The sequence below is a fragment of the Hippoglossus stenolepis genome, chromosome 18 (assembly GCF_022539355.2).
Source record: "Hippoglossus stenolepis isolate QCI-W04-F060 chromosome 18, HSTE1.2, whole genome shotgun sequence".
Classification (NCBI taxonomy): Eukaryota; Metazoa; Chordata; class Actinopteri; order Pleuronectiformes; family Pleuronectidae; genus Hippoglossus; species Hippoglossus stenolepis.
In genome coordinates this window covers 13,564,481-13,579,820 of record NC_061500.1, presented here as the reverse complement: position 1 = coordinate 13,579,820, position 15,340 = coordinate 13,564,481, and the positions used below count along the sequence as shown (strand labels likewise).

The 15,340-nt window shown below is 41.1% G+C and overlaps 1 protein-coding gene across 10 annotated transcripts; it reads left to right on the top strand.

Moving 5' to 3' along the window:
* Window positions 1-739: 739 nt before the first annotated feature.
* Window positions 740-14,689, top strand: st8sia5 (ST8 alpha-N-acetyl-neuraminide alpha-2,8-sialyltransferase 5). Of its 10 annotated transcripts, none has more exons than XM_035184353.2 (10): window positions 740-1,515; window positions 5,202-5,282; window positions 6,193-6,300; window positions 6,643-6,738; window positions 8,785-8,877; window positions 10,275-10,436; window positions 11,424-11,568; window positions 11,726-11,838; window positions 12,209-12,301; window positions 12,426-14,689. In XM_035184353.2, exons 1-10 carry the CDS (start codon window positions 1,370-1,372, stop codon window positions 12,886-12,888), a joined length of 1,500 nt encoding a protein of 499 aa, XP_035040244.1. In that variant the 5' UTR covers window positions 740-1,369; the 3' UTR covers window positions 12,889-14,689. The 10 variants fall into 10 exon arrangements, with proteins under 10 accessions (XP_035040244.1, XP_035040245.1, XP_035040247.1 ...); XM_035184354.2 differs by having other exon boundaries at window positions 743-1,515; window positions 10,350-10,436; XM_035184356.2 differs by lacking the exon at window positions 6,643-6,738 and having other exon boundaries at window positions 743-1,515.
* Window positions 14,690-15,340: the final 651 nt, after the last annotated feature.

Genomic DNA, 15,340 nt, shown 5'->3' with positions numbered 1-15,340 from the left:
AAAACATTTACATTCCACCATGCAGATCTTTTATAAAACACCATTGACACTGTGTGTAGAAGTGTCATTCAAAGTGACATTAATGAGACGACCCACAGAGCAACATCAGTAAACACATGAATAATCTAAAGACTGTCACACCCACCTATGCCATCACACAAACTATCAACGTGGACAATGAAACTGAAACTGTTTTCTGCAGCACTTAAAGATCCACTGGTTCCTTTCAGTGGTTTAGCTCCGGCAAGGTAATATACAGGGGTCCTGAAGAGCAACACAACAGCAAATCACAAAACACAACAACAATTAAGAAATCACAACAGCAAATCACAGAACACATTGGCAAATCAAAAAAATACAGCGACATTTACTAACAAAAAAGCTAGGTACCTGTTAATGACGAGGCTTGTCGCTGATTTTAGTGTGTATTGTGTTGTATTTAACACAATGTATTATTTTTGATTTGCTGTTGTGTATTTTTTGATTTGCCGTCTGCACTTCAGGGCCTCCACACTGCTGAACACTGTTAAATAATGCTTAAAATGCTAAAAATAATAATAGGACAGAAAATTGCTTAGCAGAGAATTGTTGGATGTGTATTACCTCTGTGATACAAAACAATGAATGGCTTATAATTTACACCATGTAATCTTATTGTGAAAGTCAATTTTTGTGTGCTTCATTTAAATCTCAGCGCTGCGGATGTAGTGAGTGTGCAGGTGAAGGAGAGCGTGACCTTGTCTTCTGGCTGTATTACAACGGAGCATCTGACTGAGTGCGCGTCCCCGTGTGCCAGGCGGAGAAAAGGCGCATCCTCCTCCATTTAGATTTCGGTCACGCAGCTTTGCTCACATTTGAGATGAAGCATGCGGGACCCGTGTGTTGTCTCTCTCTCTCGCAGCTCGCACCAGTTATTTAAAGACAGAGAAAGAAAGAAAAACCGAATGCACCTTCTTTATCTGATTAAGTAATTCAGGATTTATTCTGGACAATAACAATCTGAGCGTGTTGTTGTGGATAACCTGGATTGTTTGCCTGCGACTGCACCTCCTCGACGTTTTTTCTCCCATCCAGCTGTTAACAGCATCTGCAGCAGCCTATATTACACACACACACACACACACACAAACACAGACATCCAGGGTTTATTCTAGGCAGGACTGGATGCAGAGCCCGTTGACGGCTGCTGATACATTGCGATGCTTCTCCTGCAGCAGCGGTGATGTGATGGCGTGAGGGGCAGTGAGCTGAAGCCCAGTGAGGAGGTGAGGGACGATGCCCGGTGCAGCGGGCACAAGGCACCTGCGACCCCGGCCGTGAATGCAGCGGAGAGCGACACCTTAGCGGGTGTCCCCACCTTCAGCCCTGGATGCTGCGCCGCAGGATGGGATACGCCGACCCCTCGTCGGGTAAAGACATACTCGGCAATCGCTCCCTTTGTTTCATATTCATTTGCGCCTTCGGCCTCGTCACGTTACTGCAGCAGATTCTCTACGGGAAGAACTACGTCAAGAAGTAAGTGTTGTTTCTGTGCAGCCGCCATTGACTAAACACAGGCAATTAGAGCGCATGCATGCGGGCCTTGCTGTTCAGAGTTATCCACGCTGTAATGATAATAACCAGATTTGAAAAAGCATGTTTTCATAGCTTCCATTGATCCCAATGATTAACCGAATGTTGTTCGAACAATAGGCCAGTGATTGATAAGCTGATGGTGTTCAGTCTACATGTGGGGACGCATGGGGGGGGCAGACAAGCTCTTATGGCTGAAAAGAACAAAAGCAATTAACCATCCATCTTTCTTTCCCAGTAGAAACAGTTTCCATCGGATTTCTTTTTTTGATATTTTCTGAAAGCAAGGCATCACATTCATACCATACACAGTGCTCCAGCTCGTGTATGGTAATGGTTTCCCCCCTTTCTTTTCCCTCAAAGATTTTTATTTTATATTTTTCCGTTTCAGCCTTTCTTGACTGGTAGTAGCCTACATCTGACAGAGCATCAGAAAATCATACTGCAACTGAAAGCTACTGGAACTGATGATGATGACAGATATGGTTAAAATGATGTGTATTTCTTATTGCCCCCAACATCCCCTGATAAATAAATAATTTGTTCCCTACCAGGCTGCTGCACACACAGCCACTGCAGAGCCAAGTTTTATAACAGCTCTGCAACAGTAGTAGTATTTAACTCCCGGATGCATGGCTCTCGAGCTGAATCCTGCTTGATAGCTTCCACTCATTTGAATCAGTTTAAAATTGCAGGCCCATGTCATTTTTTCTTTTCTTTTTTACATTCGGAGAAAATTTCAGTGTGAGACGAGCAGATGCTGAGAAGCCGGGATGTCTGATCTTTAGGTGGTTTATGAAGAACACACCTAAATCTCACCTCAAACGAAAGAAACAATTAGAAAAACTTCACCCCCCCCCACGTCCAGATATTTGACACTCAGCACATATATGCTTCCTCCAAAGCAAACATACATGTGCTGCAATCTGAACAGCTCCCCCACAGCGAAAAAACCCTCCCCCTTTCTCCCACCCTGCTGGGCTGGTCTGGATACTCAATGTGGATTCATGGCATCCTGACCTCTGCGGTGAGATGCATGAATCCACACCTGACACACATGCACACACACATGCACACACACATGCACACACACAGGCATACACACAGGCACACACACCTATATGCTCTGTGCTCTTACTCGCTCCTGGTGCTCGGCCTAGGAGCGATTGGGGGGAACAAGCCACGCGACAAAAACCAGAGGGCTCAGCGGCAGCCATTTTGCTACAGTCTGTCTGCACACACACCCCAGTGCAAGTGGGGGAGAGAGAGAGAGAGAGAGAGAGAGAGAGAGAGAAGAGGGGGTGATGAACTGAGTGTGCTTTCATGCTTTTGTATGTGTGTGTGTGTGTGTGTGTGTGTCTGTGTGTGAAGCAGAGTGAGAGGGAGAAGCGACGTCATCTTACGACATCTCTCCAAGCATAAACAATCAGAAGTCGATGCCACATGGGTTCAGCCGCACCCTGATTCTTCCTCAGGCCTGGGACCATGTTGGCAGGGGCATGCGCTCCTGTTTCTTGGCAACACAGGCAAATAAAAGACATATATCTTAACTTGAATTAACAGAGACATCTTGGCTGGACTTGCAGCTGAGGAGACATTTGGGTGCTGTAAGTGAGAGAAAGCTCAGGGAGTCATATTTCGAACTTAAGTTATCATAAATCTCATCCATTCATCCCAGATGAGCAGGAGATGGCAAAGGTCCCTCCTCTAAATGCATGAGGGTCCCGTTGTACTTGATAGATTTGACCGTGAATCTGGCCGTTGAGTGTCACAAATCAGTTCCCCTGCCCCTCTTTGCTGACATCAGGGTGAAGTTCTGTCGGATTGTAAGATTGCACCTGCAGGAACAAGCAGGGAGCTTATTAAAGGATAACAATGAGTGACACACTTCTTCTTTGCTGGCAGACATATTAACTTTCAGCTGTAATGGCTTGAAGAGTGTGAGATCTAAAAATAGAAGGAGGAATGCCAAGGGCCTCAGGGTTGGAGCAATCATCCAGAAAGTAGCGGCTTTACAATTAAGTGCAGGTGGATGATTCATTATCAATTCATTATCGTTATGATTTATTGTGTAAAGCTATAAAACCTCAAAAATAACAAACGTCCTCGTCCTAAATCAAAAATGAAAAAATCTTGGCATCTCTACCAATCAACAAATTTATACACCAGACTCTTGAGAGACAAACATTTCTTGGTGCCTTATGTGAGTGGACTGTATCTCCTGAGCAGCTCAGTGTTTTTCTCCAACATGCTGTTGACAGAGCTGTATACAAATATATAGATTTTAGTCCATAAAAGTGCATATTTCATAATTTATAAGACTGCACCATTTACCAAAGTGATTCCCTGCTAAAGGTTAATGCAAAGCGGAAACAAGATAGAGTCGGTGAGGAGATAACGTCTGTTAATTTCCTGTTTTGATAAGGACAGGAAGTCCTTGATAGTAACAGGAAATACTTCTGGACATACAATAAGTACTAAGTGGTCATCTGGATCAATGGGCCTGGCCTATCCTTAAAAAAACCAGAGTCACTGAATCCAATATTACAAAAGTCCTGACTGCTTTCAAGTCCCATTAACAGCGCTCTAGGGTAGAATCAAAGATCGTTAGTGCTTCGGAGCAACTTTGTGTCTGTTGTTCGTCCAATCTAATGCTTAGATTACTGACCTCGTAATCGAGTCAATGGGAGATAAATGGGCTCTCGATGCTTGTTTGCAAGATCAGATGCAGTAACATGAGATTGATTACACTTTTATTGGAGGCCACATTATTGGAAAATATCAGTACTTAACAATCTTGATGCTATTAATCAGCAATTTGTTGATGATTATCTATTTTTTATCATAAGTGACCACATTATGTTACTGTGATTCTCTTTTCTGTCCTATTTCAGGCCCATAGCCTAAAGCAATAGACAGATGTCACTCAGCAGGAGCTGTTCTGTCCTGTTCTGTTTTGTTCTGCAGCCGCTTGTTACAGAGAAGACGGAGCGGCTCCAGAGAAGCCAAGTCTGCCTGCAGATCAGTGTAGACATGCTCTCGGTGATGAATGCTCGACCACATTATGCACCCGGAAAGGCTCTTTGGGTTCGATCGCTCTGCTAAATTTAGCACGACGCCTACAGAGTACTCACAAATATGACTCACACATGAATAGCTGCATAGTAATCAGTCACATAATAGGAAGAGTTGTCGGGTTGTGTAATATATTTTTCTTATTCTTATTACAAATCCAATGAAAAAGACTGACCAATGATACAGTTATACCCTTCTATATATTATTACACCGTCACATTAACCCTATTTTGAGTCCAACCTAACATACACTGTCTCAATTCTGTAAATAAAAGCTTAGTCAGCAGCAGAATATAGTCCCCAGCAAATAGACAATTTGAGTAATGTTTGTAACAACTTGCAGAGCTCAGCTGCTTTGGGAAATGACTGAGCCTTAAAAAAAAGAAACTGTGTTTGTCGCCTGTTTTTTCAGTGGCCGAGTTCCGCATTGTTGATTTTGGTGCTTTATTAGGATTTGTTGACAGTAACAAAACTGTAGAATATTACCAGCCGCTCAAAAATAAATATGTCTTATTGCTTTTTATTGTGTCGCCTATCTGTTGTCCCCCGAGGAGACTAAACATCAATAAGGACTTGAAAACAGGATGTGAACATAAACTGGGGCCCCTCATCTCTCTGGAATTACTTTCTTTACTGTGAGTTTATGAAGAACCTGCACCAAATGATCTCCTCTGTCAAAGATATCCTGACTTTAGCCATATTATAATATAGGTCAAGTTCCAGTGGATCCTCTTCCCATTAATACAACCATAGCATTTTTTTTCTTTGGAGATTGGCCCAATGTTTTTTTGTGTTATGGCACGGTCACACATACTCGAATGCGAAGCGAATATCGTGGCCCAGAGTTCAGCAAAGTTGAACGAAAGGTTCGCCACTGATATGTTCACGTATGTGTAACCGGGCCTGTGGTGTCCAGGTCCAAGTTGAGATATCCCATCACCTGATTCGACAAAGAGCCAAGGACGACATATAACAACTGTTTTCGCAGTCTGAATAGCACTTAACACGATAAATAAAAGGATCTTTCGGTGTAAAAGCCTCTAATCGGTTATATTTGGCTGAAGTGATGGTCTAAATTGACCACTTTATAGCATCTACGCTTGGCGAATCCATTGGCATCTCTTCAGAAGCGATTTGACATTTGCAAAAACATTGGCAGTGATTAGTGTTCCGCCCATTAAATCGCAGTGACGATAATAGATTCAAGTACAAGTGTAACACTCCTGGAGCTCAATACTGCCGAGTGCGATTGTTTGAATAACACACAGGACGATGGCGACAGCCCAGCAGATCATAAATTCAACAATTCAAACCCCAGTGTCATCCTAAATCCATTCTAAGCATGTTGATGTCACATTATGACTGTTTCTCTTAAGCCAAAAAAGTTGGTCCCCCTTAATGTATATATATGTGTGTGTGTGTGTGTGTGTGCGTGTGTTTGAGCTGCGAGTTCTGTGAGTGAACACATGGGCTTGGTTGTATGTGTTTGACATTTGCACAAAAAGGACAATAAATCCCAAATAAACTGACTCATTTTCTTACTAGTGCGCAACAGTTTAGCCGACTCAAAGGGGACGAGACAGGAAATTGGACCGGTCCCGTCAATTTCTCGGATGACGGACCGCTGAAGCCGGCCAGAAATGGAAGGAAAAGGTACCTTTCCAGCGTGACTGACTACACAACACATCTGAGAGCAGGGAGTGTGAGAAGCAGACAGACAGACAGACAGATAGAGGAAAAGGAGAACACAAGTTTTAGATCCATCACAGTGACGGCCCAGTCCTGCATGCGTGGACTGGGCCGCTGTTTAATGCCCATCATTTTCCTGTGTAGATGCTGTAAGACACACACTGCAACACATTTGGTCCAACACATCTAGGCCAACACAACTCTTTCTCTTCATTACTTGACTTATTTTGAATTCTGCAGGTTTAGGAAGTGAGCAGGGCTACATTACCCAATTAATTCTAACTTAACCTGTCTGCATGTTGACAGATGTTTCCGTCAGAATATTCAGCCAGATTCAAAGATCTCCGTAGTAGTCGTACCCTGCGTAGGCGGTAATAAGAAGAAAAAAAAACGCTCTCACAGGTAGGCCAGTTTGAAGGCTTTCTTTTGTAGTCTTTTTTCTCACAGAAACCCAAGAATGCCTCTTTCTTTTTCATTAGTCTGAAAGGTATAAACTCTCATATTTTGTCAGTGGTGGTTGCACTTCAGATTTGCTCTTGCATGTTGTCTGATCCCGTTCACCTCGAAACCCCAGTTCCCCAAACCTCACCACCCCCCCACTCCCCCCCCCCCACCCCCTGCCAGAAGCTGGTTGAACCACGGTCTGTCGCTGCACTGGCTTCTCCTCGTTACCTCTGTGTCCCATCCAGCACCCATTTCCAAATGCCTTGTCCTCCTCAACCTGTGTTTCATGTGTTCTGCACAGCTCTGTGTGTATGCCATGTACATAGTGTGGACACTACTCTCTGCTCCCCCCTTTTTCTCCCCTTCTCACATCTGCATTGTCTCTCCCTGTGACCTGGATCTACCCCCTTTTTTCCACTTGACTTTCCTTGTTACAAGAAGACAGGAAGGTGCCAGATTTAACCCCCCTCCCTCCCCCCCAAAGTTCCAAATCCTCATTGAGGATGTCCCTATGGCAAAAAAAATGAAAAAGATGCAGGTTTAGTTCTTTCTCATCCCAGATTGGTTTTGAACCAGCATTAAATGGTTCACCCTGGCTGCCATTAGAGATGAAATTCATCTCTTACTGAACCAAACACAGAACACTTGCAAAGGTTTCGTCATCTTAGCTAAAACAAGCATGAATAGTCCTCATTCAAAGTGTCACATATAATTATGTAGGACAGATGCTCCTCTCAGTAAAACCTCAGAAATATCCTGCATCATCAGGTGGATGTAGACAACCAGTTTCATCGCTCTTTATTTCTACAATTTCATCCCAGCAACTTCTTCCTTTTATTGCATCCCTCCATTGTATTGCTCGTTCTTTTATCATCATTATTTCTTTTCAAACTCGCCTCATTTACCTCCACAGCCACAGGTAATATGTTTCAATTTTATTCATCTTTGAAAACTACACACTGCATTTAATCTCTCTGACAAATACCAACATTTGTTCTGACAAGTTCACCCCGCAGCTGCTGCCATTTTGGCATTAATTCCCATTTTTCTCAAATGTTTATGTTCTACTTTTTCTTTTGATAGTCTTTTACATAAAATGAACACGGACAAAATCAAATAACCTTTTAGTTGGTATCATTCATTAAGCAACACATTTTGAATTGAAACTGGATCAACACAAATTTCCCAGCCTTATCAGAAACTCCTTCCCACGGACGACACCTTTGACGCATCAAATGAAATTCCTTCCTCTCTTCTTTCAAACTTCGTCCCAACCACTTCAAGTTTAGTTGAAAATATAAAATTCCAAAGGTCTTGCCTCTTCTCTGATTACCTGTTTGCATGGCCATCTGTGTACATGTTAACATATCAAAATATCAGGTAATCAGCCATTGAGTCACTCTACAGCACAATGTATATACAATAATACCTTTGTGCAATTAGCTGTACAAATTTGTACATTTAAAATATTCATTATAATATTCTGCCTGACAATAAATCACGGACCCTCTCATACTCATATCCACCAGATACTACACATCTAATCCGCCATTTTAACAAGCTTGTCTTTTAAATTAATACACATCACATATGAATCATGGACTAATGGTGTTAAATCATGTAAGTTCTCATCATAACCTTTAAGAAAAGGTAAAATATGAGAGGTATTGTTTCTCTTCACCCAGTTTAACATTGGTTTAGACTAAGATGTAAAAGAATCTGGTGCAAGTGTCAACTAAACCGTTTCCTTCTCTCCTGTTGCATCCGTTGCATCACTTCTGTCATTTGTCATCCCACAGTGCTACTCTGATATTCTACTATTTCATTAAGTCACTCTATAGATATTTTTTATTAAACATAAATAATGTTTTGCTTCATTATGTACTTTAAGCACACTATTTTTTATATATTGCATCTTATCTCTGTGGCTTGTTGTTAATTTTGTTGATTCTCTTGTGTCTGAGGAGAAGTTTAGGCAGACGATGACTGTGTCTATCCCGCCAGGTATCTGGATAACTATGATGGCCCCTTTGATTACAACTCCACTGCATGCAGGGAGCTCAGGCAGGAGATTATGGATGTCAAAGTCCTGACAATGTGAGTGTGCACCTGCGATATAGAGAATGGTGGAAAACCTTTTTTATTCATTTAGAATGAATGTTTATTTTTTTCGGAGGCGATCCCATCAGGTAGGTAAAGAGCAAATTCTCCGCAGTTTATATGATATATGAATAAACCTCATTTCCCAAATGAAATAAATATCAAATATATTTCATGAAGCAAATATTGATTATGTAATAAATCCTAAATTTAAATAAAAGTCTATGGTACCTTTAAATTACCTTTAAAATTCCCCACTCTCACGATTCTTTTTTTATCCCTTTTTAGATTTTGTCAGTAAAATTTATTGTTTCCAGACTTTGATTGGTAATGTTTCCTTAAAGCCTGTTGAAAATATCAAGAGTTATTAAGTTAAAGTGGGCTGCGATTCATCAGAATTGTTAATGTGAGCTAGTAGTTATTTAATTCTACTCCTTTTTCAAAATAATTATTAAGTGATAAAGTGGCAGAGATTATATATATCTAATTAATAGCACTCAGTACAGCGTATACCTTTACCAAGGCCCAATAGTCCCCTTAAATTCAATCCAGCCACACTAATTGATATCACTTCCCCAAAAGTGCCTTATTTTTGCCATTAAGATCCACCAATTATTTCCTTGGAAAACTAAAACTGTCAAATAAAGTGAAAAACAATTCCTGAATGTGCAACTGATTGGAGTACGCACAAAATTCAATGGGTTTCGTCCAGTAGAGAGCAAATATCTCCACCAAGGCTAACACCCTATCTCACCAAGTTAGATATCCCCCACCCCTCCATGAGTGTAATCCTGCTGACAAACAAACAAACGCAGTTGAAAACAAAACCTCCATGGCGGAGGTAATAAACAGCAAACAACAAGTTACAGGCCCACACACTGGAAACTTTAACTGCAGCACACTACAAATAACATTTCTACATCATGCAGTAGATTAATGGCCCGATTCATTGCACTCCTCAAACAGCCAGTCATGCTCACGGCCGTCTGAGCAGCATATTTCCTCTGGTATGAATATGAACATTGTCCAGTGACCTTTTACCCATGTCCCTCAGGCAGTCAAAGTTTATTATCAGACACATTCTGGGCGCCTGATGAACGGCTGTGAGCCACACTGGCCGTGGCAGAGAACAGCCGCTGTCACTCTGCCAGAGCGACCGAACTAATGGTGCCACTCAGCTGCTCAGAGCAAATCCCATCTCCCAGTCATCTCAAAAGGAATGGCATCTCAAGGACAAGCTATTCGCGGACGACGATGGAGCCACTACCTTTGTGCTAATGAGTCTAGATCCAGTGGTGCCCCCATGCCCACAGTCATCCCGACAAATGCTCTGTCCCCTTGTTTGTCTTCCCGTGTTGTTTCCTTGATGCTTCTTCAATTTACTACCCCTGTAGAGACATGGTTAAACGGAAAATTCATGGCCATGGGTATCCTTCCTCATTCCACAAGTCTCTCTGCCTGTCTGCCAGGGTGAAAACCTCAGACCTGTTTGAGAGGTGGCGGAACCTGCAGGTGTGTAAGTGGGAGCAGAACAAGGAGGAGGCCAGCAACTTCAAGTAAGAATCACACAGTGTCGGCCACAGAAATAAAGCCTGTATCTGAGTGTCTCATTCATTCAATCTCATACACAACGTCATTACAAAAACACGCTTCTAAAGAAAGCTGCCTGTTTCATTTTTAATCTTAAGTATTTGCTTTTTTTTTTATTACTTTATTCATACTGGGAAAAGCCTTTTCTGATTTAATTTTTGGTTTGTTCATTTTATTTCTCTTTTTATTTTATTTGTTGTCTTAATTATTGTAAAGTTTATTAATATTATTAAAATACCTCAGTTTGTATACTGCACACATGTCTTTGCTTTTTCTGTTGTGTGTTTGGGTTCAAAATCATTTCTATTTACAGTCGTTTCAAATTTACTGGTTTATTAAAAGCAAATTGTTAATAAATATGATTTTGAACTAATGAGATTACTGATGTTCAAAGTCTCTAGTTATAAAACATGGTTAAATATAAATGATTTTCTTATTTTGTCTATGAGTGATTGGTTTCTAGTAATTATTATGGAGCATTACACGTCGCAAATCCCAAATCAGTCTGTTTGGATTTGATGCTGTTGCAGTTTTATAAGAAGGATTTAACTGGGCCTTAATTAATCCCAAACATAATTGAAGTCCCTATGTGGGACAGAATTCTGCACATGTTTTTGCCTGTAAATGACTTTTCAGCAAACAAAGTGAATATATGTAGAAATAATCTCTCATTTGGTTTAATAATGCTTTCTGTTGATTGCTGCATGATTTTTTTATTGCCCTCATTTAAATGTGGAAACCCAATCTGAGACAAATATGAGCTTTACCATCTCAATAATTTGATGAGTTGTTATTTATTTAATTTATAATATTAATATATATATAATTACAAAATTGCACAGAGTGTTGGGGTCTGTATGATCCTAATGAGGAGGTAAAGCTGATATCGTGATGCTGCCCTCAGTCGACGGAGATGAAACTAACTCTGACTTTCCTCTGGTGTCTCCCTGAAGGATGTCTCTGTCTCGCTGCTGTAATGCTCCTTCCTTCCTGTTCACCACCAAGAGGAACACACCTGCAGGCACCAAGCTGAGGTACGAGGTGGACACCAGTGGTATCCTCCCCATCACCACAGAGGTCTTTAAGATGTTCCCAGATGTGAGTTCATAACCTGCGTGATATATAATCCCATATGAGCGGTTTACGTGTATATTACCTATCGTTTAAATTACACCGTGCTACCTGGTGCTACAATCTGTTTGATTTTGAAGTGCCCTCTTGTCTGACATTAATAAAACCTGTCTGCTTCATGCAGGATATGCCGTATTCCAAATCGCAGTACAAGAAATGTGCTGTCATTGGAAATGGCGGCATCATCAAGAACAGCAAGTGTGGAAAGGAAATCGATTCAGCAGATTTTGTATTTAGGTACGCAGCATATAATCCTTCAACTAGGACAATAGTTTGAATTAAACAGTGTCATTTAACAGCAGCTTCTGATAACCCCAAAAAGAATAAGCAATCAGTATTTATGTGAGAGCTGCATTATGACAAACACATTTATTTTTGCTCATTAATAGCAATGTGATTGTGATTGCAAATTAAAATGTTTCTCTAATACTTGACAAAATATACCTGCTGTTTCACATTGTAACTGCAACATTTATAACAGATTAAAAAGTAATAATCCTGATCACATCTATTTTGAATTTAATTGTGCAACTCTGTATATATTTGCTTAGTTTTAAATGAATCAAGAACTCGTTTATCAGTGGACTTCTGTTTTCTTTTTCTCCAGGTGCAACATCCCGCCCATTATTGAGAAGTACTCAGCGGATGTTGGCACTAAAACAGATCTGGTGACAATAAATCCGAGCATTATTACTGAGAGGTACTGTAGATATGAGTCAGAGTGAGGAATCAGATCTCTCTCCCACTCTGTGTGTGTGTGTGTGTCTTTGTGCAGTCTTCTTCTCTTTTGGTTTCGGTCATCTCACATGTCGCCTTCTCTGCAGATTTCAGAAGCTGGAGAAATGGCGGCGTCCGTTTTACGAAGTCCTCCAGAACTACGAGAACTCCTCGGTGGTGCTTCCAGCCTTCTACAACACCCGCAACACAGACGTATCTTTCAGGGTCAAATACATGCTGGACGACTTCGACTCGCAGCGAGGCGTGTTTTTCTTCCACCCGCAGTACCTGCTCAACGTGCAGCGCTTCTGGGCGGTGCAGGGCGTCCGGGCCAAGAGGCTCAGCAGCGGCCTGATGCTCGTGACCGCCGCCTTGGAGATGTGCGAGGAGGTTCACCTCTACGGCTTCTGGGCGTTCCCCATGAACCCCTCCGGCATCTTCATCACCCACCATTACTATGACAACGTCAAGCCGCGCCCGGGCTTCCACGCCATGCCTCACGAAATCTTCAACTTCATTCACATGCATACTCGCGGGATCATCCACGTGCACACGGGGCAGTGCACGTGATCCCTCACTCCTCTGCTTTAATGTTGAAAGCACCGTTGATATCTTTTTTATTTTACATGTCATGTTTTATGTCAGTGAATGAGTCAGTTCACTATTTCCTCCGTGTTTAAAAAGAGAGTCAACCACACATTGAAGGTTGCTTGCTTCACCTACCGACATACTTCTCTTTTAGATGCATACCTGAGGTCGTTTATTTAGCCAATCAAATCACTCTGGCTCTCTTTGACTGTCGGACCATAGGATGCTTGTTTTTAATGTGAAAAGTGGTCTTCTTAGTGATGTTGTTTTGTGAAGTTTTCTAGTGGCTCTGCTGTACAGAGGTATTGTTTTTCTACTCAACGTTGCACAGAATATTTATGCTGAAATGGGGCAGCCTGGGTGTCTTTGTGCTGCCTCATTGCCCCCTCTCTTCTTCTTCTTCTATTTCCTCTTCTCCTCTCTTTATCTCGGACACTCTGTGGGTGTGGCAGCTTTTAATGTTTGTGTAAAACAAAGCCTGAACCTTGATATCAAGCTAACATTTAAAAGAAAATAATAAAATTGTAACATCCAACTGTCTCCTTTTTAGATCTATTTCCTATTCACCAGATTAATTTGGTGAATATTTTAAAACATTGTTAAAATGGCCTGTTTTCTGTGGCCTCCCCTTTAAAATTTCCGGTTTGAAAAATGTGGCACATGAGAAGAAGCAATGTTTTTTCTTCCTTTTTCCTTTTGGCTTCGTCATGATTTTGGACAAAAGCCAGATAAATATTTTGCAGCGACACCTAGTGCAGCGAAACGTTTGACTTCATCCAATTTGTAGAGCAACAGAGCACTGTTGAGTGACCCAGCCTCTCGCCGTCATCCTTGTCTTAAGCCATGCTGCCTTAGGAGATATTAAACCCTTCTCTTTGATATGCAGTGCACCCATGCGTTTCGCTTGTCTTCAAATGCATCAACATCCACCTAAAGCGTAGCTGGTCTCTTGAATGAAAAAGACGTTTTAAGACTCTTTGAGGTGTAGACGCTCATGTGCAACTTATATTCTATTGGAATTAGTGAAGTCTGAACACCGTTCATAATCATGTAATGCTCTGCATGACTTTACTCTGTACTTGGCTTTGTGTGTGCCTGCTTCAATGATCACTAAAATATGTTTACACTTAAGCCTCTACTGAATCTCACAGTCGTTGGAGATATGTACATGAACTTTGTCACGGAAACACAAACGGTTTTGTTGAAGTGAATTGTATAATAGTGGATGCGGTTCCTACTGATTAAAGATGCAAGAATGAAGACGGTTGTCGCCCTTTTGTGAAGCGGTACAACACTTTTATGTATACTGTGTTAAGTTATTTCCCCTTTGAACTGTGGTCTATTTGCACTCAAGAAGGCATTGTGCATTTAACTTGTGCACGTGAACGCATCGTGGGTTTTCACTGTTTATTTTGTTGTACACATCACAAGTTTTTTAGAGACTGTGAATCAATTTTTTTTGTTCATATGTTCATGCTTGGCTGAGCACTTGTCAAATATCAACCATTTGTATTTGAAAATATTGCTAACAATATTGAGACATGTCGTTCCATTTATTTACATTAACTCAAGTGATACGAGTTTAGCAAATATCAACACCAAAAATATTTTGGATTGACCACAAATTGTTGTGCAGACACAAGTGAATCAAGATCAGTAAAAGAAAGGAACCCTGGTGTGTGTGCAGAATGAAGGTAATATATATAACACAGTGCTTCTTAACTGACTCTGGATATTTCTTTATACTGGTATAGTGTTTGTAAATAAACTTGTTTGGATTTTCTCACATGTATGCTCGTTATTATTGTGTATGAGTGGGCATAGAGTCTCCAACACTATACTTACATACATACGCACATACTAGCATCGGATCTTATATTAATAATAATAGAATAGAAGAGAAGAGAACAGGCATATTCATACTTTCAATAAACAACAATTGTTTCTCTTAGAAAGCTGGAGCATTCCACATCTGCTTCTCTTGACAGTTGCAGTGATGCTAGTCTGCGATGATGTGTAACCACCCCCAAAAAAAAATTAAAATCAGCTGTCAGAAAAGGATGAAGCGATTAGATCTGGCTGTTTCCATCACTATTCATGTTCTCTCCACAGACTGTATATAAAGATAGAAAACGCATTTCCACTCACCCACAATTATCCGGATTAACCCTAGAAACCCAATACAAAATGGGTGTCTGCCTGGCAGCGATCTAGGGATGTAGTCGCAGAAGCAAGGTCCCGTCGAAGTGCTCGACCAATCAGGAGTCAATCCCAGCTTTCAACCATGACGTCTCACCTCGTTTTTAACGCATCAAATAACTAATTGAAACCAAACTTACCGGACAAAAGAGCTCTTAAACAAAAACCAGTGCAAGAACCACCTTAAATGACAGAATCCACATTTGAGAACAACTATCATTTGATTTGTACTTTG

Coding starts and splice junctions, on each gene's coding strand:
- st8sia5 (XM_035184353.2), top strand. CDS start 1,370: ATGCTGCGCCGCAGGATGGGATACGCCGACCCCTCGTCGGGTAAAGAC. Junction 5,283..6,192: donor CTGGAATTACTTTCTTTACT/GTGAGTTTATGA, acceptor TTTTCTTACTAG/TGCGCAACAGTTTAGCCGAC. Junction 12,302..12,425: donor CCGAGCATTATTACTGAGAG/GTACTGTAGATA, acceptor CCTTCTCTGCAG/ATTTCAGAAGCTGGAGAAAT.